Source organism: Sebastes umbrosus, chromosome 21 (genome assembly GCF_015220745.1).
Source record: "Sebastes umbrosus isolate fSebUmb1 chromosome 21, fSebUmb1.pri, whole genome shotgun sequence".
Lineage (NCBI taxonomy): Eukaryota > Metazoa > Chordata > Actinopteri > Perciformes > Sebastidae > Sebastes > Sebastes umbrosus.
This window is the reverse complement of record NC_051289.1, coordinates 8,672,857-8,694,472: the sequence shown is the minus strand read 5'-3', so window position 1 is coordinate 8,694,472 and position 21,616 is coordinate 8,672,857. Positions and strand designations below refer to the sequence as shown.

The 21,616-nt window shown below is 40.5% G+C and overlaps 1 protein-coding gene across 4 annotated transcripts in view; it reads left to right on the top strand.

Annotated features, from left to right (window-relative positions):
* malrd1 (MAM and LDL receptor class A domain containing 1) overlaps positions 1-21,616 on the top strand; it is a 61,035-nt gene that overhangs the window by 18,275 nt on the left and 21,144 nt on the right. For 3 of the 4 annotated variants that reach the window (XM_037757577.1, XM_037757578.1, XM_037757576.1), the window contains exons 14-20: positions 2,773-2,929; positions 3,024-3,134; positions 4,316-4,529; positions 4,635-4,882; positions 7,455-7,743; positions 14,140-14,385; positions 15,482-15,639. In XM_037757577.1, the coding sequence (XP_037613505.1) occupies positions 2,773-2,929; positions 3,024-3,134; positions 4,316-4,529; positions 4,635-4,882; positions 7,455-7,743; positions 14,140-14,385; positions 15,482-15,639 (1,423 nt within the window). The remainder of the gene's footprint in view (positions 1-2,772; positions 2,930-3,023; positions 3,135-4,315; positions 4,530-4,634; positions 4,883-7,454; positions 7,744-14,139; positions 14,386-15,481; positions 15,640-21,616) is intronic. The other variant, XM_037757579.1, reaches the window with a different exon arrangement.

Genomic DNA, 21,616 nt, shown 5'->3' with positions numbered 1-21,616 from the left:
AGCGAGATGAGCCTCCTGAATTTGCAACCACAATGCTGTCAAAACTTAACTTAAACCTAAAAATTTCCAATGAAGCCTCCTTAATTCTCGACAGGGAAAAAAGCCAGAAAAAAGGCGCAGAGAAAACAAAAAACCTTGCAAAAACAAAAAATCAACCCTAAATCAATGAGATGCCAATTCACATTGGACAAATATTATCACGTGACCTCTGTGTTTTCTGTGGAGTTTTTACTTACAAATTACAGATATGGCAGGTTCGCACGAGATTAAGATCACAGACGACCTCCGCAATTAGTACAAATCACTAGAGGTCCCCAGGTAACACTAGTCCTGTGTGAATAGGGCTTTAGGTTCTTGGACATTATAATGACATTCCTTTTTACTATTTTCCGACATTTTATAGACAAAAAGATTCATGATTAATCAAGAAAATAATGGGCAGATTAGTCGACGATGAAAATGAATAAATGAAATGTCAGTAAAATAATCAGAAATGTAGAATGGCAATTTCTTCTCATATTTTATGCATTATCACTTTTTACTTCACTAAAAGCTAAATGATTTGAGTGAGTATGGCCCGTCTACGGCGGATAGACAGTGACCTGATTGTCCTTATCTATGTTTTATTGAGTGGCCGGTGAGAGCAGAAAATGTCTCTTTCACCACTAGATTTCAGTAATTTACTCCCTCAGCCAGAATTACAATCACCATCTTCCTTCATAACCTCCCCGTCTGCCTGAAACTCTCCTTCGTCGCTCCTGCAGCACCCTTAACTGGCTCTCAATCGATAAGCACGAGTGAACTGGAGAGGGGAAGCTGTGTCTTATTTAACCCTAGTGGAGCCGCACCTCTAATAGGAATTTAAAGAAGTGAAGCAGAAAGGGTTGGAGCTACATGTAGGGTGACCAGACGACAATGGGTGGACTTCAGGACAGGGGAGTTCAGGGTGGGTTTTGAGTCCAGTATATTACATTCAGTGTCATTGAACAGGAATTATAATAGTACTTTCTTTCCTGCAGACTTTGCAAAACGCTTTGTATGGATCTCACAAGGCCGCAATGATCCATGGGTACCTGCAGTAATGTTTTTTTCTTTTTGGCTTGATGTTGACCAGGTCCAGGGACACCGGGCTCCATGTCAGCGATGGATGGTTTAATTTCCCTCCAGAAATGTTTTTTTTTTTGGCATTTATTCACCTTTGTTGGACAGATGAAAAAGGCAATCAGGAAATGGGGAGAGAGGGGGGGGTATGACATGAAACAAAGGTCCTGCCGCTGGAATCAATCCGGGAACTTGGCAGCTATGTGGCATGAGCTGTAACCATTCGACTACTGAGGTGCTTCCCTCTGTAAATAATTTAATTCAACGTCATAGCTATGCGTGGCCACTAAGCACAGTTGTTTATCAGTACAACAGCCATAATTCATGTAGGCTACGGACATAACCGTGCCCGTCTGTGGGTTTCACAACGATCAGTATTTAATGTTTTATTAGGCTATAACTAATCAAAACTTGGGTTGAGTCTAATTTTTGGGACGAACAGGACAGGATTCGGGATCCGGGACAACTGCTCATAATTCAAGACTGTCCCGAAATCTTTTCTGGGATGTCTGGTCATACTAGTTGGAGCAGGTACTATAGGCACAGATGAGGTCTGTGAAAGCAAGTACAGCAATAATCATCTTACTGGCTTATGAGCTCAATAACGGTAAGTAGTTGACATTAGGACTGCAACTACTGTAATGATTATTTTCATTATCGCTTAATATGCCGGTTATTTTCTTGGTTGACAGATACTGGCAGATAATGGCAATTTCTTAAAGCCCTAACTGGCCTCTTCAAATCACTTGTTTTGTCCCACAAACAGTCCAAACACATATTTATTTGACTAACTGTTCCAGCTCTGGTTGTTATAACTGAAAGTAAACATGGTCAGTGTTATGAAAATAAGACCTAAGCTGTAAAAAAATGTTTTCTTTAAAGTCCCTCCACTGCAAAACATTGTTGCTTATTAGATGTTGGACCTTCACTGTGCAGAGTTATGTATGTACAGAGTGTGACACTAGAAGGCTGTTTTTACATTCATCTGCTGAAAGGAGAAAGTTTCTCTGTGCTCACCTTAAATATGCAGCTTACACAAGTGTGATCTAGAAACTTGAAACCCCCGATGCACATGTACGTATTGAGCATAAACCTTACAGTGAAGTATGAGACATGAAATGGATGCATGGAAGATTGTGGATTTTTCAATGAAGGAGAAGAAGTAGCTGTAATTTCAAGAATATTTAACAAAGTAATTGATTTCTTTGTGGAAAATTATTTTTAAAACAGAGTATTTTATATATCTGCACATCTGGAAGCGATCTTTTAATTTACAGGAAGCCAGTGGAAGTAAAATAGGAGAAGGAACCAAACAAGTGACCGTCTTCAGTGAATTTCATATTGCAGAATAGAAGAACATCGTTTGTTCAACATCACAAAAAAAGACAGGCTGTGCTTTCCAGAGGACAAATGGGCACTCAAAACTATACATCAGTACATCAGAGTAGAAAGAGGTGGCACACCATCAAAGCAGTCAGAGTCCAGAGACCTTCCTAAAAGCAGTTTAAGAAGGTCAGCTATATACAAGGAAATAAAAAACGACTGAATTTCACTCAGATGTGCAACCAACCAAACCCAATAATGACGCAAACTCTCAGTTGATGCTAAAATTCGCTGTTAGACTCACAAATTGGGTACATAACTCTGTTGTTGTTCTGTACATCTTCATAGAGGCGGTCCTGAAGGTTGGTACATGTGTGCAGACAGTTCAAACGGTGGCTACGGTCAAACCACTGACCTCCAGACGCCCGCCATCTCCTCCACCGGGCCGCTGTGCACACTGGTCTTCTGGTATCACATGAGCGGATTCACAGTGGGGTCGCTGCAAGTAAGACGAGTAAAACTACGGGAGAATAATAATCAGTGTAAAGGGTTTCATCAGAAAAACTCATCAGGTTCTAAGGTTCTCACTATATTTGCAGGTGCTGTTGAAGTATGGAAACATCACTCATGAGGTTTGGTCTCAGACCGGTAACCAAGGCAACAAATGGAGACGAGGAGAAGTGTTTTTGGGATTATCAGACAACTTCCAGGTCTGTAAATTATTAGAGATACTTTCAAATGTGTTATATAATCAGATTCAATGCAATGAAATGGTTCATATTAGGGCTGTCAAAGTTAACGCAATAATAATGCGGGTAATGCAGTTGATCTTTCGGAGTTTGTAGCGGGCTCAGTGTTAAAGCTAGAATGAAGATACTGACATTATATGAAACTAAAAAACCTAAGAAATCCATCGGTGCCAATCACTTCATTTGATTCAGAGGTCAGAGGTCAAGGGACCCCATTTTCAAAGGGGTCCCTTGTAAAGTAAAGTAGTAAAGTATCTTAAGCGATTGAATATTTTAATCGATTGACAGCCGTAGTATATATATATATATTTTTCAATATATACTTCATCTTATCAGATGCCTTTTTCTATTGTTTACAGTAAGCTGCTGCTTTTATTCTCAGAATAATCACCAAAAATCTGAGTATAACACAAAAAAGTTACTGCTGCTTGAACATCTATTCATTTTTTACTTTTCTTAACTCTTAAACTGACGGTTTTCAGAGAAGATGCCTTTTGACATGATGTGTATTCCAGGTTCTTCATCACTTTTCCAAATATAGACATGCGATTCAGATTATTGACATTCAGTTTGAAAGACAGCCTCTTTCTGCAGGTAACTGTGCACGTCAATGTAATTGGCCCAATTTCAGTCCCGACAGGCTAAATTGGACACGTTGATGACGATGATGATCAATGAATTGATGGAGTCTAATTCAGTCTAATGAGTCTCAACTTGTGAGTGTGACAGTAATCAGAGTTGCAATCCCTTCATGGTGTCGTGTCTGCTGAGGTTATTCCAGGTCAGTGTGACCACAAAGACAGACAGAGGTCCCGTGTCATTGCATCTCTTTGACCAAATGCCACGGCCTTTGCACATTTTCACTGATGCACATTAACCTTTGTCAGAGCGGAGTGATGGTGTAATCTGCACCTGAAGGGCCTTTTCACACTGAGCAGCTATGAGTCCAAGTGCCCTTTTCCTTTTTTTCCTGAGAGCTTCGTCAACTGACTGCAGAGTAACATCACTCATTAGAACAGCAGATATCAGCTCTTTTTGTTTCAGTACCTTATCTGATGACATTAAGCATAAACCCTTGTGTCTAAAAATGTGATAATCAGACAGGACGAAGAGTTGATCCTAGCTTTGTTGTCCTTTAACAGGTGGTGTTCAGGGCGAAGCGAGGGATCAGCTACATGGGCGACGTGGTGATAGATGATGTCAGCTTCCTGCACTGCTCCCCTCCTCTTCCTTCAGACCAGCCGTGTACACCTGAGCAGTACGCCTGCGCTAACGGCCACTGCATCCCCCAGGACAACCTGTGTGACTTCATCAACCACTGCGGGGACAACTCTGACGAGGACCCCTATATCTGCAGTGAGGCCTCCTCTCATTTCTGACTGACGACACCCTGCGATTGATTAATTCTCAGATCATTTTGACAGCCTGAATTTATTTCATTTTTTAATTGGTGTCTTTCAGAGGGCTTCAGCGGGCGCTGCAGTTTTGAATTTGACCTCTGCTCATGGCGTCAGTGCCGACAGGATGACTTTGATTGGCTGATCAAAGCGGGCAGCACTCCCACAGTTGGCACCGGGCCTTCAAGTGACCACACCCTGAGAGACCCCTCAGGGCACTACCTCTACCTGGAGAGCTCCTTCCCCCAGGCAGCCGGAGACGCCGCCCGCATATCGGGACCCTTACTGAGCCGCAGGAGCTCACAGTGCAAGGTGAGGCGAAGGTCCAAGTGCAAAAACAAAGATTAAAAGTTACTTTTACTTCATTCTTCAAACTGGAAACAATGTAGTATGATGCCATTCATTTCAATGTAACTACTAGAAGAACAATATATTGACAATTTGTTTTTATATTGATGCTCCCTTGAGAACAAAGGTTCTGCATAGAATATATGGCTTCAAATAAACAAATAGTACCTACAGTAGTAAAAGTGAAATGCAAATAACTCAGAATAGATGGAATACGTTAGAGATATGATAAAATATGTAATTAAACATCAGCACTCCTGTGACTTCCCTGACATGAATGCTAAATTGTATTCTGTGAATCTAATTTGAAAGCTTCCTGCAGTTTGTTCCACTTTAAAGGGATAAAAAATAATATTTCCATTGGTCTCTGTATGGTATGTTTTAACTACTACTGAAGATACTGCAAATGTTCATATTATATTATATTATTCAGTGCTCTAATGACTAAAGAAGCAACAGCGTTATAATCAGCTGTAAACCTCATAGATGCAAATCGGAATATAATTTTCACTTAACAAATAACAAAACTAACACTAACGATTGAGTTGAAAAAGAGCTGAACTTCAACAGCTTTGGTATATTTACAGTATTCACATTTGAAGTTTTAGTTTGACTTTATGGGAATTGATGAGAAGATCGATAACACTCCCATGTCTGTCTGTTAAATATGAAGCTACGGCCAGGAGACATTAGCTTAGCTTAGCATACAGACTGAAACCAGGGGGAAGCAGCTAGCCTGGCTCCGTCCAAAAGTTAATAAATCCCTCTGACTTAACAAGTTATATCTTGTCTTTTTAATTTGTACAAAAACCAAAGTATAAAAACAAGTTATGGTTTTTGTGTGTCTTATATGCTGGTCCATTAAACAAGAAGCAATATATTTATCTTTATGTTAATCTAAGCTAAGCCAACCAGCTCCTGGCCGTAGCCTCGTATTTAGCAGACAGACATGAGAGTGGTAACGATCCTCTCGTCTAACTCTCGGCAAGAAAGCAAGTAAATGTCAAGATGTTGAACAGTTCCTTTAAGCTTGCAGTTGAAAATGTGTTGCAACTAAACAGGCAATTACAGATTGAGTGTATACAGTATCTGTGCTTGTGTACTTCATAGTGTGTCTGTGTGTGTATATGTGTGTGTGCGTCCTCCCAGCTGTCAGCCTGATGCTCTACCGGGAACGATGTCTTGATTGACTGCTCGGTTTGCTCTGCGCGTCGTGTCTGTCTTATCCCACTCCCGACCTGTCAATCAATCACGCAGTCAGCAAAAAATGCCCCAATTAAACTGAAGGGAGGGCTGCGCAGGGGAGAAGTGAGAAGGAGAGAAGGACGGGCAATCTCTCTCTCCTGAAATGGAGGGTGTAGTTGTGCTGCTGTAGCTCATGAACACGCCTCCATTTGTAGAGAAAAGCTATAAAACATATCACTGCCTCAGCGCTCTGTGATGGACAGGCACAAGCTTTAATAAAGACAAGGACTGAAGGGAAAAAATGCATCGATCTAGAGACGCTATTAAAACTTAATTACCTTTCTGTGCCCATACTTTTCTTTCCATATTGTACCATGAGGAGTAATAGTTATTATGGAGAAAGGAAAGTGAAAAAGATCATTTAAAAGAAAGCGGTGTCTGGGTGCTAAAGAAGAATATGTCTATGTAGTAGTCACAATATAGGGATTTTCCTAACGACTAATTTCCTTGGCGTTTAAACAGAAGTTTAGAACAGTCGACTAGTCTAAAAGCAAGAAAACACTCACAATTCATCACAATTTAATCTGTAAGGTTAAACATTGTGTATAAGAGCCATTTGAAATCATTAGTCTCATTTTCAATAACCAAATAGTATTTTAAATGGCGCTGAAATCAATAAGCCCATATCCCCGGTGTCCACTCCGGTCGCCTGGTTGGAATGTGCCTCACAATCCCGGTGTTTGTGTAAAATTTAACGGCGGGGAATGTGGTCTAAGAGGAGTCATCGTGTGGCATCGCTTATGCCTTTAGTATATTAGTGTGCAAGTTTTATTTCCACCTTCTCTTTCCCTTTCTTTCTCTCTCGAACACACACAGCGAGACACGTGGCGCTCAGCCCTTGATCGTCTCTGAAACGTTAAAAATTGTCGCAGTCCTCAGTCAACATTTTTTGAACAAAATATAGATGCATCATTTCCAAAATTGTTAAAAAAATGTTTTATATGAGGAAATATTCTGCTTAATTCCATATGTGTTGGCGTTTAGCCTTTCAAAAACAACTTTTTCACTGCGGCCAAAAACCTGTTTACTCTCTCACACGCATCTATATTAACGAGGCGGTAGCATAACAGCACCGACTTTACCAATTTACCAATTTGATTGCATACTGTATTTTTCTTCATATATGTAGCAGCTATATCAGTTATTATGTCATATTTCTACACAATTGTAGTGAGAATGAGAAGAGATTGAGAATCAGAGTGGGAACATTTTGAAAAGTATCACCGACATCTGCACACTGTAAGTCAGTGTCTTATTTTGACATATATCTTATTGTCCGTCCTTTTTCCAGATGCGTTTCTATTTTCACATGTCTGGAGACGGCATCGGGACCATCAGCGTGTTCAGGAAAAGCGAAGGGCATCTTCATCTCCTTCTCAACCTGACGGGAGACCACGGCAACTACTGGCAGATGAGAGAGATCCCGCTGAGTCACAACGGGGACTTTCAGGTCATGTTCGAGGGCAAGGTGGGCCGAAGTGGAAAGGGTGACATCTGCCTGGATGACATCACTTTCTCTCCGGGATGTCTGCTCGCCTCGTCATCAAGAGTAGAGGACATCACTCCTCCACCTCCTGCAGGTAGACACTCTACTTTGTCTCCTTTATTTTATATATGATGAGCTCTTATTTTTCTCTGCTCCAACTGTGTCTCCCCCCCTTTGGACTCAAAACAATGTGAAGAATTGCTACTAGAATTTTTCATATCGTTATTTCCAGGGACTAATCTCTTTGGTGTTATTATCAGGACTTTCATCCATCACATTATACCTAAATTTGATTTATGATAATCCTACTGTCTCTTTGAATCACCTTTCAAAATATTTCTTCCGCTCACACAATGTCACTTTGTCGGTTAGTCCATCACTAAAATTGTTTGCTATTAAATTTTGTACAGACAGTCATGATGAATCCATTAACTTATGGTGACCCCGGGTCTTTTCATCTAACACCACCATGAGGTCAACATTTTAGTTTTTTAGTGAAATGTTCAACAACTCTCAGATGGATTGCTATTAAATTTGGTTCAGCTATTTGTGTTGAACAGGATGCATTATGCACAAGCTTCTGACGCTCAGGGTCCCCGCAGGCCATATCCTCTTGCACGGATAATCCATAACTCCCTCTGCACTCATATTTTGGGATGCCATTTTCGCTGCTGGGAACATAACTAGTTTGTAATACAAGCAAAGAGAATATGTAAGTTCTGTTTTTGAGCGGTATCTAGCGCCCGCCCTGGGACATACTACTTCGTCATAACATTGTGCCTTGAACTTTGACCCTCTTGCTCATATATATGCTGCACAGAGGATTGTGGGTCAGAATAGCCAGAAAAGCATTCTTGCTTGCATACTGCAAAATGCGACTGGATGCAGTGGGACATCCTGGTATTTTTGTCATACTGCATTTGACATACTATGTATTGGGCATACTAAATAGTATGGTAGTTTTGGTATTGGAACGCACAGTCTGTCACGTCAAATGACGGCGCTGGATGCAGGAGCTGCAAACTCAGCTTTGTGAGTCAATATAGCACGCACGTTTGGAATTTATTGCGTCAATCGACATTTACCATCAACACTGATTGGTCATCCACATAAAAGGTGCCAATTTTTTCATTTAATCTAGTGCCATGGTTTATGACCAAATGCTTGCAAAACTAATGGAATTCTCATTAGCTTCAGCTGTACTTTGTGTTTTGTGCTCATCATTAAATATTAGCATGATAGCACACTAAACTCAGATAGTTAACAAGGTAAACATTATACCTCAGAATGGTAGCATTATCATTGTGATGGTAGCATTTAGCTCAAAGCATCAGAGTCTCACAGAGCCACTAACATTAGGCTTTAGATTTGCATCCTTATGTGCTTTTTAGGGGGATTTTCTTCCCTGTGTTGTTAGAGCTGGATCAAAAACTGTTGTTGATTTGGGCCGCCCTATAAAGCCAAATGAGACACTGGTATGCGTGCACTGTTGCTAGACAACTATGGTGACAAAGAATATGGTTCAACAAGGCACTGTCTCTTTACAAAACAATAATTACAGTAAAACGCCTGGCTTGTTCGTACTGGAGCAATATTAAAAGGTATATTTCTGCCAAGGACTGCAGCCCAGGTGAAGGCCAGTAGCTGGAACATAATGGATTTTATTATTGTTGTTCAACTAGCCAGTCAATTACAGCTTTTTAATTCCATTGTGACAAGGAGAGTGCTGGGATGGCATTCTCCTTCTTGCTTTTAGTAAATAACTGTACAGCTGTTGTATCACTTTAGGGCTGTTTTCCTATGAGAATATTTCTAAATGTTCAAAAATCACTGACATTTTGAGAAAAACATGTCTGCAGACCCCCGAGTGCCAAAATAGATTATTTTCCTGATTTAGGAAATATATTAAATTTTTACTTAAAGTGTGCTCCTACAAAATTAAATTAAATTAAATGAGTCTATAGGGCATTACCAAAACATGTGTCAGACCTCCTGGAAGTTGAGGACATTCATAACATCTGTTGGTTGTGTCTGGGTAAAGACGGAGCAATATGGGCGTTAAACCCTTGAAAATCCTCAATTTTCCACAGGGAACGTGTCTTTCTTAAATGTAAATATTAGGGCTGTCTATAATCAAAGTATTTAATCGGAAATTAATCACACATCTTTTATTTGTTTAAAATGTACCGTAAAGGGAGATTTCTCAAGTATTTAATATTCTTATCAACATGGGAGTGGGCAAAAATGCTTGCTTTATGCAAATGTATGTATATATTTATTATTGGAAATCAATTAACAACACAAAACAATGACAAATATTGTCCAAAAACCCTCACAGGTACTGCATTTAGCATAAAAAATATGCTCAAATCATAACATGACAAACTGCAGCCCAACAGGCAACAACAGCTGTCAGTGTGTCAGTGTGCTGACTTGACTATGACTTGCCCCAAAACTGCATGTGATTATCATAAAGTTGGCATGTCTGTAAAGGGGAGAGGTCAAGGGACCCCCTTGAAAATGTCCATGCCAGTTTTTCCTCGCCAAAATTTAGCGTATGTTTGGAATGTCATTTAACCTCCTTCACGACAAGCTAACATGACATGGTTGGAATAATGGATTCCTTAGGTTTTCTAGTTTCATATGATATTACGCAAATTGCGTTAATGCATTAAACAAATTGGTGGCATTAAAATTAATTTGCGTTATCGCTTTAACTTTGACAGGCCTAGTTGTGATATGGAAAAAAGAAACAATATAAATGCAGTTTTCTTTTGACAAGAAGCAAAATTATGACCATTTTCCGTTAACCACTGAAGGAAAAACATTTATTTGACATTCTGAGATCCCACACATCATTTGTCACCGTCCGTCTCAGCACTGACTAAAGCCCCATCGTTGTCTGTATCCCAGACTTAGCAACTATTCATCTATTAGAAGTTCGTTACATTCTTTATGGGGGAACCCTTAAAGAGGCGAGAGAAATCAACAAGAGCTGATTTATTGCCATTGTTACTGCAGCTATAATTGGCCTATTAAATTTATAGCCTTTCTCTACTATTGGAAGTCGAGGAGAAGAGAGAGTTTCTGAATTGTCTGTGCTCAGAAACTGTGAAGCTGTGTGGTCCCTGCCTGCAAGAGTCTCCTTGTCTTTTTGAGATGAGCTGGAGAAGGCTTCTGTCCAGCAGCAGATGTGTGATGTGTAGGAGTTTCCCTACAGCTGTCTCTTTCTCTTACTTGTTTCACGTCTCGCTGTCTCTCTGCATTTGTCAGTATAAGTGCTCACCGTGAATAGTTAGACCCCCAGAGAGTCAGGGTGTTAATCAGTCAGTAGAGAGCTGTGAAGTAGTGCGGCCTCGCTGAGATGTAACATATATATATATATATATATACTTATACTGTAAGTGATTAAGTTAAGCAAAGGAGCTGTTAGTATCTGTTATAAGGATTCCATAGTATAGAATTTGCTTTGTTGCGAAATACTAGAAAGCAGAAGAAGTGTTTTTTTTTTCTTTTTCAAAACATGACAGTATCTTATTCAGAAGTAAAAAGCAGAGCAAATAAAGTGTGGTGGAAATAGAAAAGGGATGTGAGTCTGTGTGAGAGTAGAGGGATAGAAATGATTTCTTGAAGGTTAAGACAGGGTGTACCACCGCTGCCCTGACAGTGAAATGAAGTTCATCCCTCCATTAAAGGAGCTGCTGCAGGCTGCAGAGAACGTACCATAATACTGATGAGACCAAAGACAGCAGGGACTGTAATTATATCCTGAAGCGCCTCGGGGGCCTTTTCCTCCACTGCTTCATCCTATAATACTATCGCATGATATGATGGAGTGGTGAGAAACACTGCACAACCCCCCGCATCAGGTGTTTTTTATGGCTGGGAATTTTTATCTTGGCTTTAACAAGATTGTAGAATACCTGCAAACAATAACAACAATGCATTATCAACATTGGCTCAGCACATTCACAGACTACTATGTATGTATTTTTACCAAATGCATGGAAAAATAAAAGAAAATCCAGCAAACGTTTTAGATACAGCTTGTGAGCAAATCTGAAATGAGAGTCCCGATTTAACGTCCTGCCATTTTCTGTTTGAGCATTGTCAGGCTTTATAAAGTGGGCAGCAGAAATCATTACCTAATAAATAATGAAAGTGATGAGAAAACGTATTACATTCACGAGAAGAGAAATGGAGAGACGTCCCTTGCGCTCACGACGCTCATTAATTAAGGCTTCAGTGGCTATCTCTTCTTCCTCCAGTATCATTTTGCACGTGGCGCTTTCTGTTAATTTCCTGTCATGACTGAAAAAAGCCGTGAGGAATGTATACTATACGTTAACAGTCACGTACACTCAGTGGCCACTTTATTAGGTACACCTGTACAATGTAACGCAGTCTAGTACAACAGTCCTGCCATAAAATCTACCTTTACAAAGCTCATAATGTTCAGTGTTTGATGATGAATCGTATGTTTATTATGAGGTCATAGTTAAAAGATGGTGTTGTCACAGGTATTTCAAATTTTTTTTACACGAGGCGGGAAGAATATTTGGCCTTGTCCACTCGTACACGGGTACTTTTGTAAACATTGTTTTTCCTCCTTCATGCTCAAAAAAAATCCTGTCCACACAAGCACGGTTTTAAAAAAATCTTTGTCCAGACGAAAATGGAAAAACACAACTCTCAAAGTGCTGTCAAAACCAGTGGGCAGTTTGGTCTACATACACACACGTCTACTGTACCTGTGTTTGATGCACCAGGATCAGTTTCTTTTATACATTATCAAAAGAAAACAATAGAATGGAAATATAACATGTCAGATGGACAACAATACAATGGATCACATGGCATCTTGCGTTTAAGCATGATTGGACAACTTGCTTCACTTTTTCTGTCAGACTTCCAATTCCATTGTGTGTGAATTCATTTAAAAAGTTGATCTAGAGCACCATCCTTGCACCAGGGGGCAGTATTCCACTCAGGGTGACTGACCGACATACTGTATATGAGGACAGTGGGTCCCTGGTGTGAAGGTCACATTACACACATCACTGCAGAGCCCCGAAGTTATCCGTGTAACGTGGAATTAATGAGGACGAATGAGTGCATTCAGAGAGCAACAGGTGAAGAACTGCATATGTAAAGAGATTTAGGCTGTTCTAGGAGAAGTGTTATATTATTAGCTTCAACCATTTTCTTTAAAATGAATCCACCAGTGTGCTCCACATCAGGTGGTGGTGAGGCATCCCGGCTTCACAGTGGGGAGCCGTGGCTTCCTGGCTTCCTATGAGCCTTTGTTGGGGCGCATTGCTTCTGGTCCTGTGCATCTGAAGAGGAACAAAAGATTAGGAGAGACTTATAGCCCTTTCTCTCCTTTACTTACAGGGACCACCCCTCTTCATCACGCCTCATCTCCCTTTTCTAACTCTCCCCAAAACCAAGCACTGACCCCGCTGGAATGCCTGTCGCTAAAAAGAGAGCAGATTACAGCCTCCTGCTGCACCGCCACCCTATGATACACTGATTTGGGCTCATAGCCCCATGCAGGGTCCCTTGTCTTCTTAAGCTTCTTAAAGAGACCCTGATGCTGCATGCAGATGGTCCCCCCACTCTTCAGTTGACTTCTTATGCTCTGAAGTTAATACTGAACTCATGTGGTGCTGTTAAATCTGGTGAAGAATGCAATAGATAGGAAAAAAAAACAGTATGCAGAAATTTTTATAAGGAATAGTTCGACATTTTGGGAACTATGCTTATTTGCTTTCTTGTCGAGACATGTCTGCACGGTGAATATGAAGCTACAGCCAGCATATGATTACTGTAGCTTAGCTTAGTCTAGCATAAAGACTGGAAACAGGAGGAAATGGCTTGTCTGGCTCCGTCTAAAGGTAACAAAATCCTACTGCCAGCACCTCTAAAGCTCACAAATTAGAGCGATATATCTCATTTGTTTAATCCATGCAAAAACTGAATCGTAAAACAGACAAGTTGCATTTTTACAGGGGACTTTGTGCCGGACTTACTTGGCTGGGAGTCAAGAAATCTTTGGTTTGTACAGATTAAACAAATGAGATGTAATTAGTGAGCTTTAGAGGTGCCTGTAGGTGGCTTTTGTTACCTTTGGACAGAGCCAGGCTAACTGTTTCCCCCTGTTTCCAGTCTTTATGCTAAGCTAAGTTAACAGGCCGCTGTCGGTAGCTTCCTATTTACCGTACAGACATGAGGGTGTTAAGCAAGAAAGTTAATAAGCGTGTATTTCCCTCCTCATAATCTTGACCTCTGACCCCTAAGTCTCGCTCTGTACAATAAAACATCGTTAACGTGTCAGCGTGTTTGACATCAGACCCAGACACATTGTCAACATTCCTTGTCCTTGCTGAGAAACGTATCACTTTACATATATTAAAACATACGCCGACTGACATTGGGAAACAAACCTTAGAAGTCTGAATGATATTTTATTTGTGTGTTTTACTTCCAGGCTCTTGTCCTTCAGGCTTCCTGCCTTGTGAAAACGGCCGGTGTTTCAATGCGGGGCAGAGCTGTGATTTCACTGATGACTGCGGCGATGGCACTGATGAAAAGGATTGTGGGACTTCTTGCTCCTTTGAGAGCGGGTGCTGTGGCTGGAAGAGCTCCCTGGCGGATAATTTTGATTGGACGCTGGGGACCGGATCTGTGAACAGCATACGGCCTCCGTATGATAACACGTTGATGAATGAAAGTGGTATGTGTTCACAGTTTTTCCTTCACGCATTTCGTGCGTTGCTCGTACACACTTCAACAAATTTAAAAGTTGTACAACTCCAAATTTCTCATTAAAAATGAAGCCTCCTCTTTGAATTACCATTGTATAATTGAAGTGTACCTTCACTTCTGGGTGATTTTGTATAATCGGAGTGAATGAAACTTGAGCTGACTTTCAAATTTCCACCTGTTAAACCAAAAATGCTGCGGTAGCTCTCCTCGCAATGTTTAATTCATGACTAAATCAATGAGCTACCGCCGGCTATGTTGAATGTACAGCAGGTGAGCCTTCAGGGGATTGATGCAGGGCTTTTAGGTCTGTTATTCTATTATACAGTGTGCATGGTAAAAAGGGATACGCATGAATAAATAAACACATATGTACACACACAACTCATGGCGGTGCTTCTCCTAAGCATCTTAAAGTTGATACAGCGTCTGTGTGAGAGCGAACAGTAAACAGTCGGGCTGATATCATTGAGATATAATTAAAAACAGAAACACTGGATTACATGCACGCCTCGCTTCCTGTGAATCCCCCTTTCGTGAGAAGGTAACCTGAATCCAGAGCGGGAGTGGCGGACTCCACCACCAACGATTAAAACTAAAGAGGGAGATAATTACGGCTGAAAAATTCAGACCATGAATAATATCAAAAACAACGTTTGATTTCATGGAGATCTGAAGGATTAGAACTTTAAAATCTAATGTTGTTTGGATTTTTATGTTCAGTACTAAAAGTTATAACGCTAAAAAGTTCTCTGAAATTATTGATTATGTAGAAAACAATTGCCAGATTTTTGCAGAAAGAAAGAAAGACTGCACTCCCTTTGCTTTTCCATTCAGCCATCTTTCCAGGTTTCCTCCTTTCTTCAGGAGCTCGACTCAACTGAGAAACTGTAAGAGTTGTCCCCGGGTGTCGAAAGGCTGTGAGATATTAGGAGATGTGTCAGAGATTACTCTGCGACCCCCGGCCCTCACTCCCCCGACCACACTGTTCGTGACCGTGCGGTAATTTGTCACTGGCTGCTGATACAGAGATCGTTATCAATTCCTCCTCTTTCTTCTCTCTTTAGGTCATTTCGTGTATCTGGAAGCTACGCCGGTGGGACTCAAAGGCGACAAGGCTCACATTAGGAGTTCTGTTTGGAAAGAGTCGAGCCCCATCTGCAAGCTCTCCTTCTGGTACTACATTTCCCACAAGGCCATAGGAACAATCCGCCTGCTGATCAAGGTAAGGAGAGGGTTTGACTCAAACTCTGTTTGCACTCAATCATGATAAGAAATGATGAATCGAACTGATGCCACTTCATGATAGTTTATAAAAACAAACCCTGCTTTCGCTTTCCATTAAGCGGGGTTACCATGGTTACTAGTGCTTTAAGTGGGCCTGTACTCGCCGGTACGCAGTACTGGCACTTATATATATAGTATATAATATATTTCTTGCAGGCTGGCACTTCTCACAAGCTGCCACTACTCTTTTCTCCATATCAGGCTGTCTGGGTGATTCATACGGTTCCTTTAACCGGTAGAAAGTTTTGTCTTTTTGGGCGCCATCTATAGTAATAATAATGGTGATTTTGTGAAATTGCATAGTTTTAAGTCAAAAACCTTCAAATTTGATTGCCAGAGGATCTCCAACCCCAATATATCCTAGAATCTTTTATTCTCTGTAGAAATTCAGAATGTAATAATGTACTGGCATTTATTTTATTCCACTTCAAACACTGTTAGTCTCTCCAGTTGTTGTTTTTTGGATCTGTGGGGGGTTGAGGTGAGTCATGGGGGGTCGTGGTGACCCCTCGGCCCAGAGCAGCCTCGCCCCAACCCCACCATCTGGACTCACACCAGCCCTGCCAGTTCTCCAGGCTTCTCGCTTGTTAGGCATTGGGCCATCTCGTTTGTGTATGCATGGTTGACTTTCAGGGATTAAGATTTCTGCTTGCAGCTTTTCCGCCATTGAAATTCTGCTGTGATTTACTGTGCCTGCATCCTCTGGTCTGTGCAGTCTCCACCTCATTTAACTTTGTCAGGTACGACTCAAGGTGCAGGAGTCGTGCCTGAGAGGATTCATTCTTCGATGTGTGTTTGTGTGTGTACAGTAAGTGTTAGGATTTGTCTCACATACTCACATATGCGCAGCACAAGTGTGATTGTTAGTGTGTCCTTGTGTGCGCTGCAGAAACCCAAATTTGCAAAACACGTCAGCAAGTTATCATGCAAATTAGTTTGTTTTTTCTTCAAACAGCAAGAGGTTGTATCCCACACTGCAGAATTTACATTTCATTACTCTTGCAAAAAGTGACACTGATTCTGTCTCATGCTGCAGCTGCCACATCATAGAGGCAGCAGAGCTCATGATGTGACTGTTTTTAGGAGAGAAAATCTAACTTATTCACAAAGTAAAAGCTCCATTAGCACTTTAAATTAAAATGTGTAGGTCTGTGTTTTTGTTATTGTCAACAAATGCCATGAATTGATCCTATCAACAAGCTAACAAACTTCACTTTTGTAGCTGAGTGATAGACCAATGCGATTATTACGAGAGTAAACTTCTAAACCATAGATATTAAAGAATAAGGCTCACAATATATCTTTCGTTATTGTCAACAAATCCCACATAAAGACCAAAAACAACACAGAAGTATTGCCTGTGGAGTCGAAGCTGTAAATATTCCCCAACAAAGGCGCTATTTACTCCTGTCTGAGTAACGTTTGCAAATATCTACAGTGCTCAGCTGATTAAGAAAATGATTTAGCATTTATTCCGAGATGAAAATATATAATCATGACCTGTTTTTAAAAGATTTATGTCTTTAACCCTCCGAACCTCAAGCAGTTTCAGGGCGTTTTATTTGCATCTGTCACAATTTACTCACTATGGCCTCGTTTTTAACTGCAGTATATAAATCCTGCACCTCTATGGAAACAGCACAGTCATGGCTAGAAGTAGGGGAAACTCAAAATGTCTTTTGCGCAGTATAACACAGTTATAATGCCATAAATCATAAAAAAAGAAAAAAATGCAAGTTGAATTTCTTTATTAATTTATTTTACAAAAATTGGAAAAAGTAGAATCTATATATACACAACAGGTTTCCAAGTGCCCACAAGTGTTACCAATATTGGACATTTTTACAGCCTCTACTTACAACCTCTCTTGTCCTCTCCGGTCTGTGTAAACAGCGAGCAGTCAGTCAAAGTTTCACTGAATTTTTGTCACGTGACTGTTGGTCTCAGACAAGTCAGTCATGGCTTCCCAGTTGTGCTGAGAAGCACATAATTAATGTTTTTTACAGGATATGATTAGTGCAAACCGTTCATTTATGATGAAATATTAAATGACACAGAATAAAGTGATTTTGATGAGATATCACTATTTTAAGCTTAGATTTTGTTGTTTTTCCTGACTGAAACATTTCTCACACATGATTCGTTCATGAGCTGACGGAAAGTTGATAATCCGATGGTGAGTTCTGTTTTAACAGTTTCTGGCTATTATAAACTGAGTATTTTTGGTGATTTTTTTAAAAGGAAACATGCACACAATGGGGTCTGAAAGTACTGAGAAAAGTACTGATACATTTTTGGTTTTGGTCTTAATGTGGGAGCTGTTGAAAGAAACTGAAATGTAGAATATCAACGGACTAATCCATTAAATATTCTGAGTAACTTTAAATATATTCATGCTGTATTTATCATATACTGCTCATAAACTCAATTCGGCACCTGTAGATGTAGATGTTATATTCATGGATGCTGTTTTACCTTCTCCTGTATGCTATCGATTGCCCCTTAAAGTCCGGTGCAGACAGGATAACGCCGCTCATAGAAATTCAAATCATGAGATTTGCCCAGTTTTTCAATGAAGCCCACTGGCTATTTGATTGATTATGTGACTCGGTCAGAGGCAGGAGATGATGAATGCATGTGGTCTGTTTTACATGTCCCGCTTGTTCACATACGAGTGGAAAATTCAAAATCTGGCCTTTGAAAGAAGGTTAGCTCTCGACATGAAAATGAGGCGGTGGAAACACTCACGCACAGACATAGACAGAGAGTGGAGAGTTCAGAGGTCATCGTATATGATATTACACATTGACTGTGTGTGTGTTGTTATCTGATTTGTGTTTAGCGTGTGCGAGAGAGAGAAAACCAATATCTCAGTTCAGCTTTATGTCCCTACAGTCTCCACTGACACATAAAGGATGTTAAATGCATGTTTGACCTAGAAGGTTCAAAGACATTAGCGCTCGCAGATTATTGCTTTGTGCTATAGTTTAAAACATTATAGCATTTTCATAGCCTCGATGTTGCCTTGTGTCAAAACGCCCACATAAATACAAACACACATTTGCACAGACGTGCCTACAAATACACACACACACTCTGCTGTGAGCATCACAGTGTAAATACAGTGTGAGCCATCTTTAAAGGTTGATTGAAGAACAAAGGCAGTTATGGTAATGACGCTGGAGACTTCAATGGGCAGACACACAGAGTGGGAGGGAGGGGATTATATTTACCTGGCAAGTGTTTCCCTCTGTGAAGTCTCACAAGGGGCTCAACAGTGCTGTCTATTTATATCACCACCGAGCCTGTGAACTGCTTTAGTCGTTGTTCTTCGCAGTGAGTGGTCTGGACATGGCAGGGTCTCCGAGTGGACCAGGAGGGGGGTGCGGCAGACAATTTTGAGAGCACTGCGTGTGATATCTGATAATGATGTGTCATTTTCATGAATGCGTGTATTATGCAACACTGCATGTGATACAGGGAGATCCACCTGAGAGTAGATTCACTCCCAAAACACACAGAGGCACATTTTCTGTTTTGTGCTTTTTGTTTTCCTTAAAGGGCAGGTCCGTTCTACGAGGTAAAATTACTGTTTTTGTGAATGTAGTCTGGTGGTTTTGATGAGAGTGATATAACGGCTTCAGTTCCCTGTTGGAAAGGGCTGTCTGACGGCGAGGTAAAGCGGCTGTGGACGGGAGCAGCAGAAAAATGTATTTTAGCCACCTAAAAAAATCAGTATCAGTTTAGGTGTAAGCAATATTTAGAATATTTTCACCGCTTTATCTCGCCATCAGACAGCCTTTTCTGATGGGGGACTGAAGCCGTTATATCGCTGTCTCCAATCCTACCAGACCAGACTCCATTCACAAAAAAAGTCATTTTACCTCACAGAACACGGGAGTTGCTGGACTTTTTGACTTTGGATAGAAAATTTGTGGAAACTCTGAAATGCAGATTAAGTGTTTTTGACAGAAATGATAGTCTGAATAAATTCTGCTCCATTATTACAAAGGGATTATCTCACAACAACAGACACATTATTTTTAAGTCTTTGTCAGTCACGTGAGATTAGCTAATTAATTCCAGATAGGCTTTGAGACACGGTGGGATAGAATTATTCTGAACATCCAAAGATTTTGTTACAGTCAGATATGTCGACTAGGCTACATAACAGTAAGGCTTTGATAAAAAACTAAATTAATATTTGAAGGAAAGGTCTGACATTTTGCTAAATACGATGAATCACTTTCTTGCCTAGAGTTTGATGAGAAGATTTGTACCATGGGATCAATCTTCTCATCTAACTCTCAGCAAGAAACCAAATAAGCGTATTTCCTAAAATGTTGAACTATTACCATAACATACTTTTTTTGAGTTGAACATGAAGTTTTAAAAAAAAAGAAGTGTATTATTTTCCTTTTCATGAAAGAAATATGTTACTTTCCCTTACAGGCATCATGTATATTTCATGGCTTTTAATGAGAGCAGGCTGTTTGTTTGCCTTACTTACCGACAAATCCATTTAGAATCAGCATGCTGTTACGATGGCTGAGAAAAATTACTTTAAAATGACACTAAATTGCCTGCCTTTTGCTCATTTATATAGTTATATATGGTGTAGTGGGTTCAGATGTGGCCTGCCATTATGGTGAGGCAAACATCTGCCCGTCAACCAAAGAGCGGATGTTCTACCCATGAGAAATATGGCATGACAAAGATAATCATTTGAGAGGGTTCTTGATTTGAAGCGTAGTTGTACAACAGCTCTATCATATGATGCAAACAATATGCTAAAAGACCAGTGTTGTAACAATTCAGAGATGTGGATGCACTCTGAATTGAAGGTGAGCTGACGGAGAAACAGCTGCCAGCGGTTCCAAACAATGAAAAGCCATGAATACAAATTGGATTTCAGCTTAGTGGAACATTCAGTATATGGTTAAGATATAGGGGATTTCAATAGAATAAGCATTTTATTGTTGCAATGTTCTTTGTTCCTTTTTGGCTTCTCGACTGTCACGGGAGGGGGGGGATAATAAAAATAAATTATGCAAATGTACATCCACTCTTCACTTTGAGCAAACTGAATTTGTGGTCGCATTTGTGGTCGCGAACGCAGGAAATGAACCTTCAAATTGATCGAATAAAAGCCTCGACTGACGCGCCACCGAGACATCAAGTGTGAGCTACACATGCCAGTATCGCACACTCGTCGGTCGCTCTAAGGCTGCTTTTATGGATTGAGCATGACATAAATCTGGATAAGTCCCGCTGTAACGCTGCCTATTAATCTATGCTCTACTCTCGCAGTAACAAGATTATTTCAAGCCAGGGCTCCACTGGCGTAAAGCAGAGGAGACAGCCTGTGTACGCCTCACCCAAGGGTGCTTTTTAATAGGCTTTCAAACTGCAGAGTAGGATGTGACATTGCTTGTCCTCTGGTTTTGAGTACATTAGACCAGGTCTCTTTTACCGCAGTCCTAAAGTACAGTAAGTTTGATGTCTTTAGAGAATAGGGCGCTGCAGCAATGAGTCCTAAAACCTGGACATGAGTTAGCATTTTTGCACTTCCGGTTCCCTCGTCTCAAAGTCAATGGGTTTTTGGTTAGATGCTTGAAATAATGTCTGCGGTTAACACAAGCTTAAGGGCAATTTCACAAGCCAACATTTAGTCAGTTTATATCGAACTCTGGTGTAGTTCAATCCCTGGTAGGTTCGTTTGGGTGGTTGTGAACGCATTAATCGTACTCTGGTTTGTTTGTGGCGTGAAAGCAAACGAACCAACGGATTTTATGATAGCCGATGTGTGATTTTAGCATGATTTCAAAAACTAAACTACTAATAGATCCATTTGCGGATTGTGAAATCTGGTCAGGAAGTGATCATATAATTGATCTATATAAGGCAATGTATAT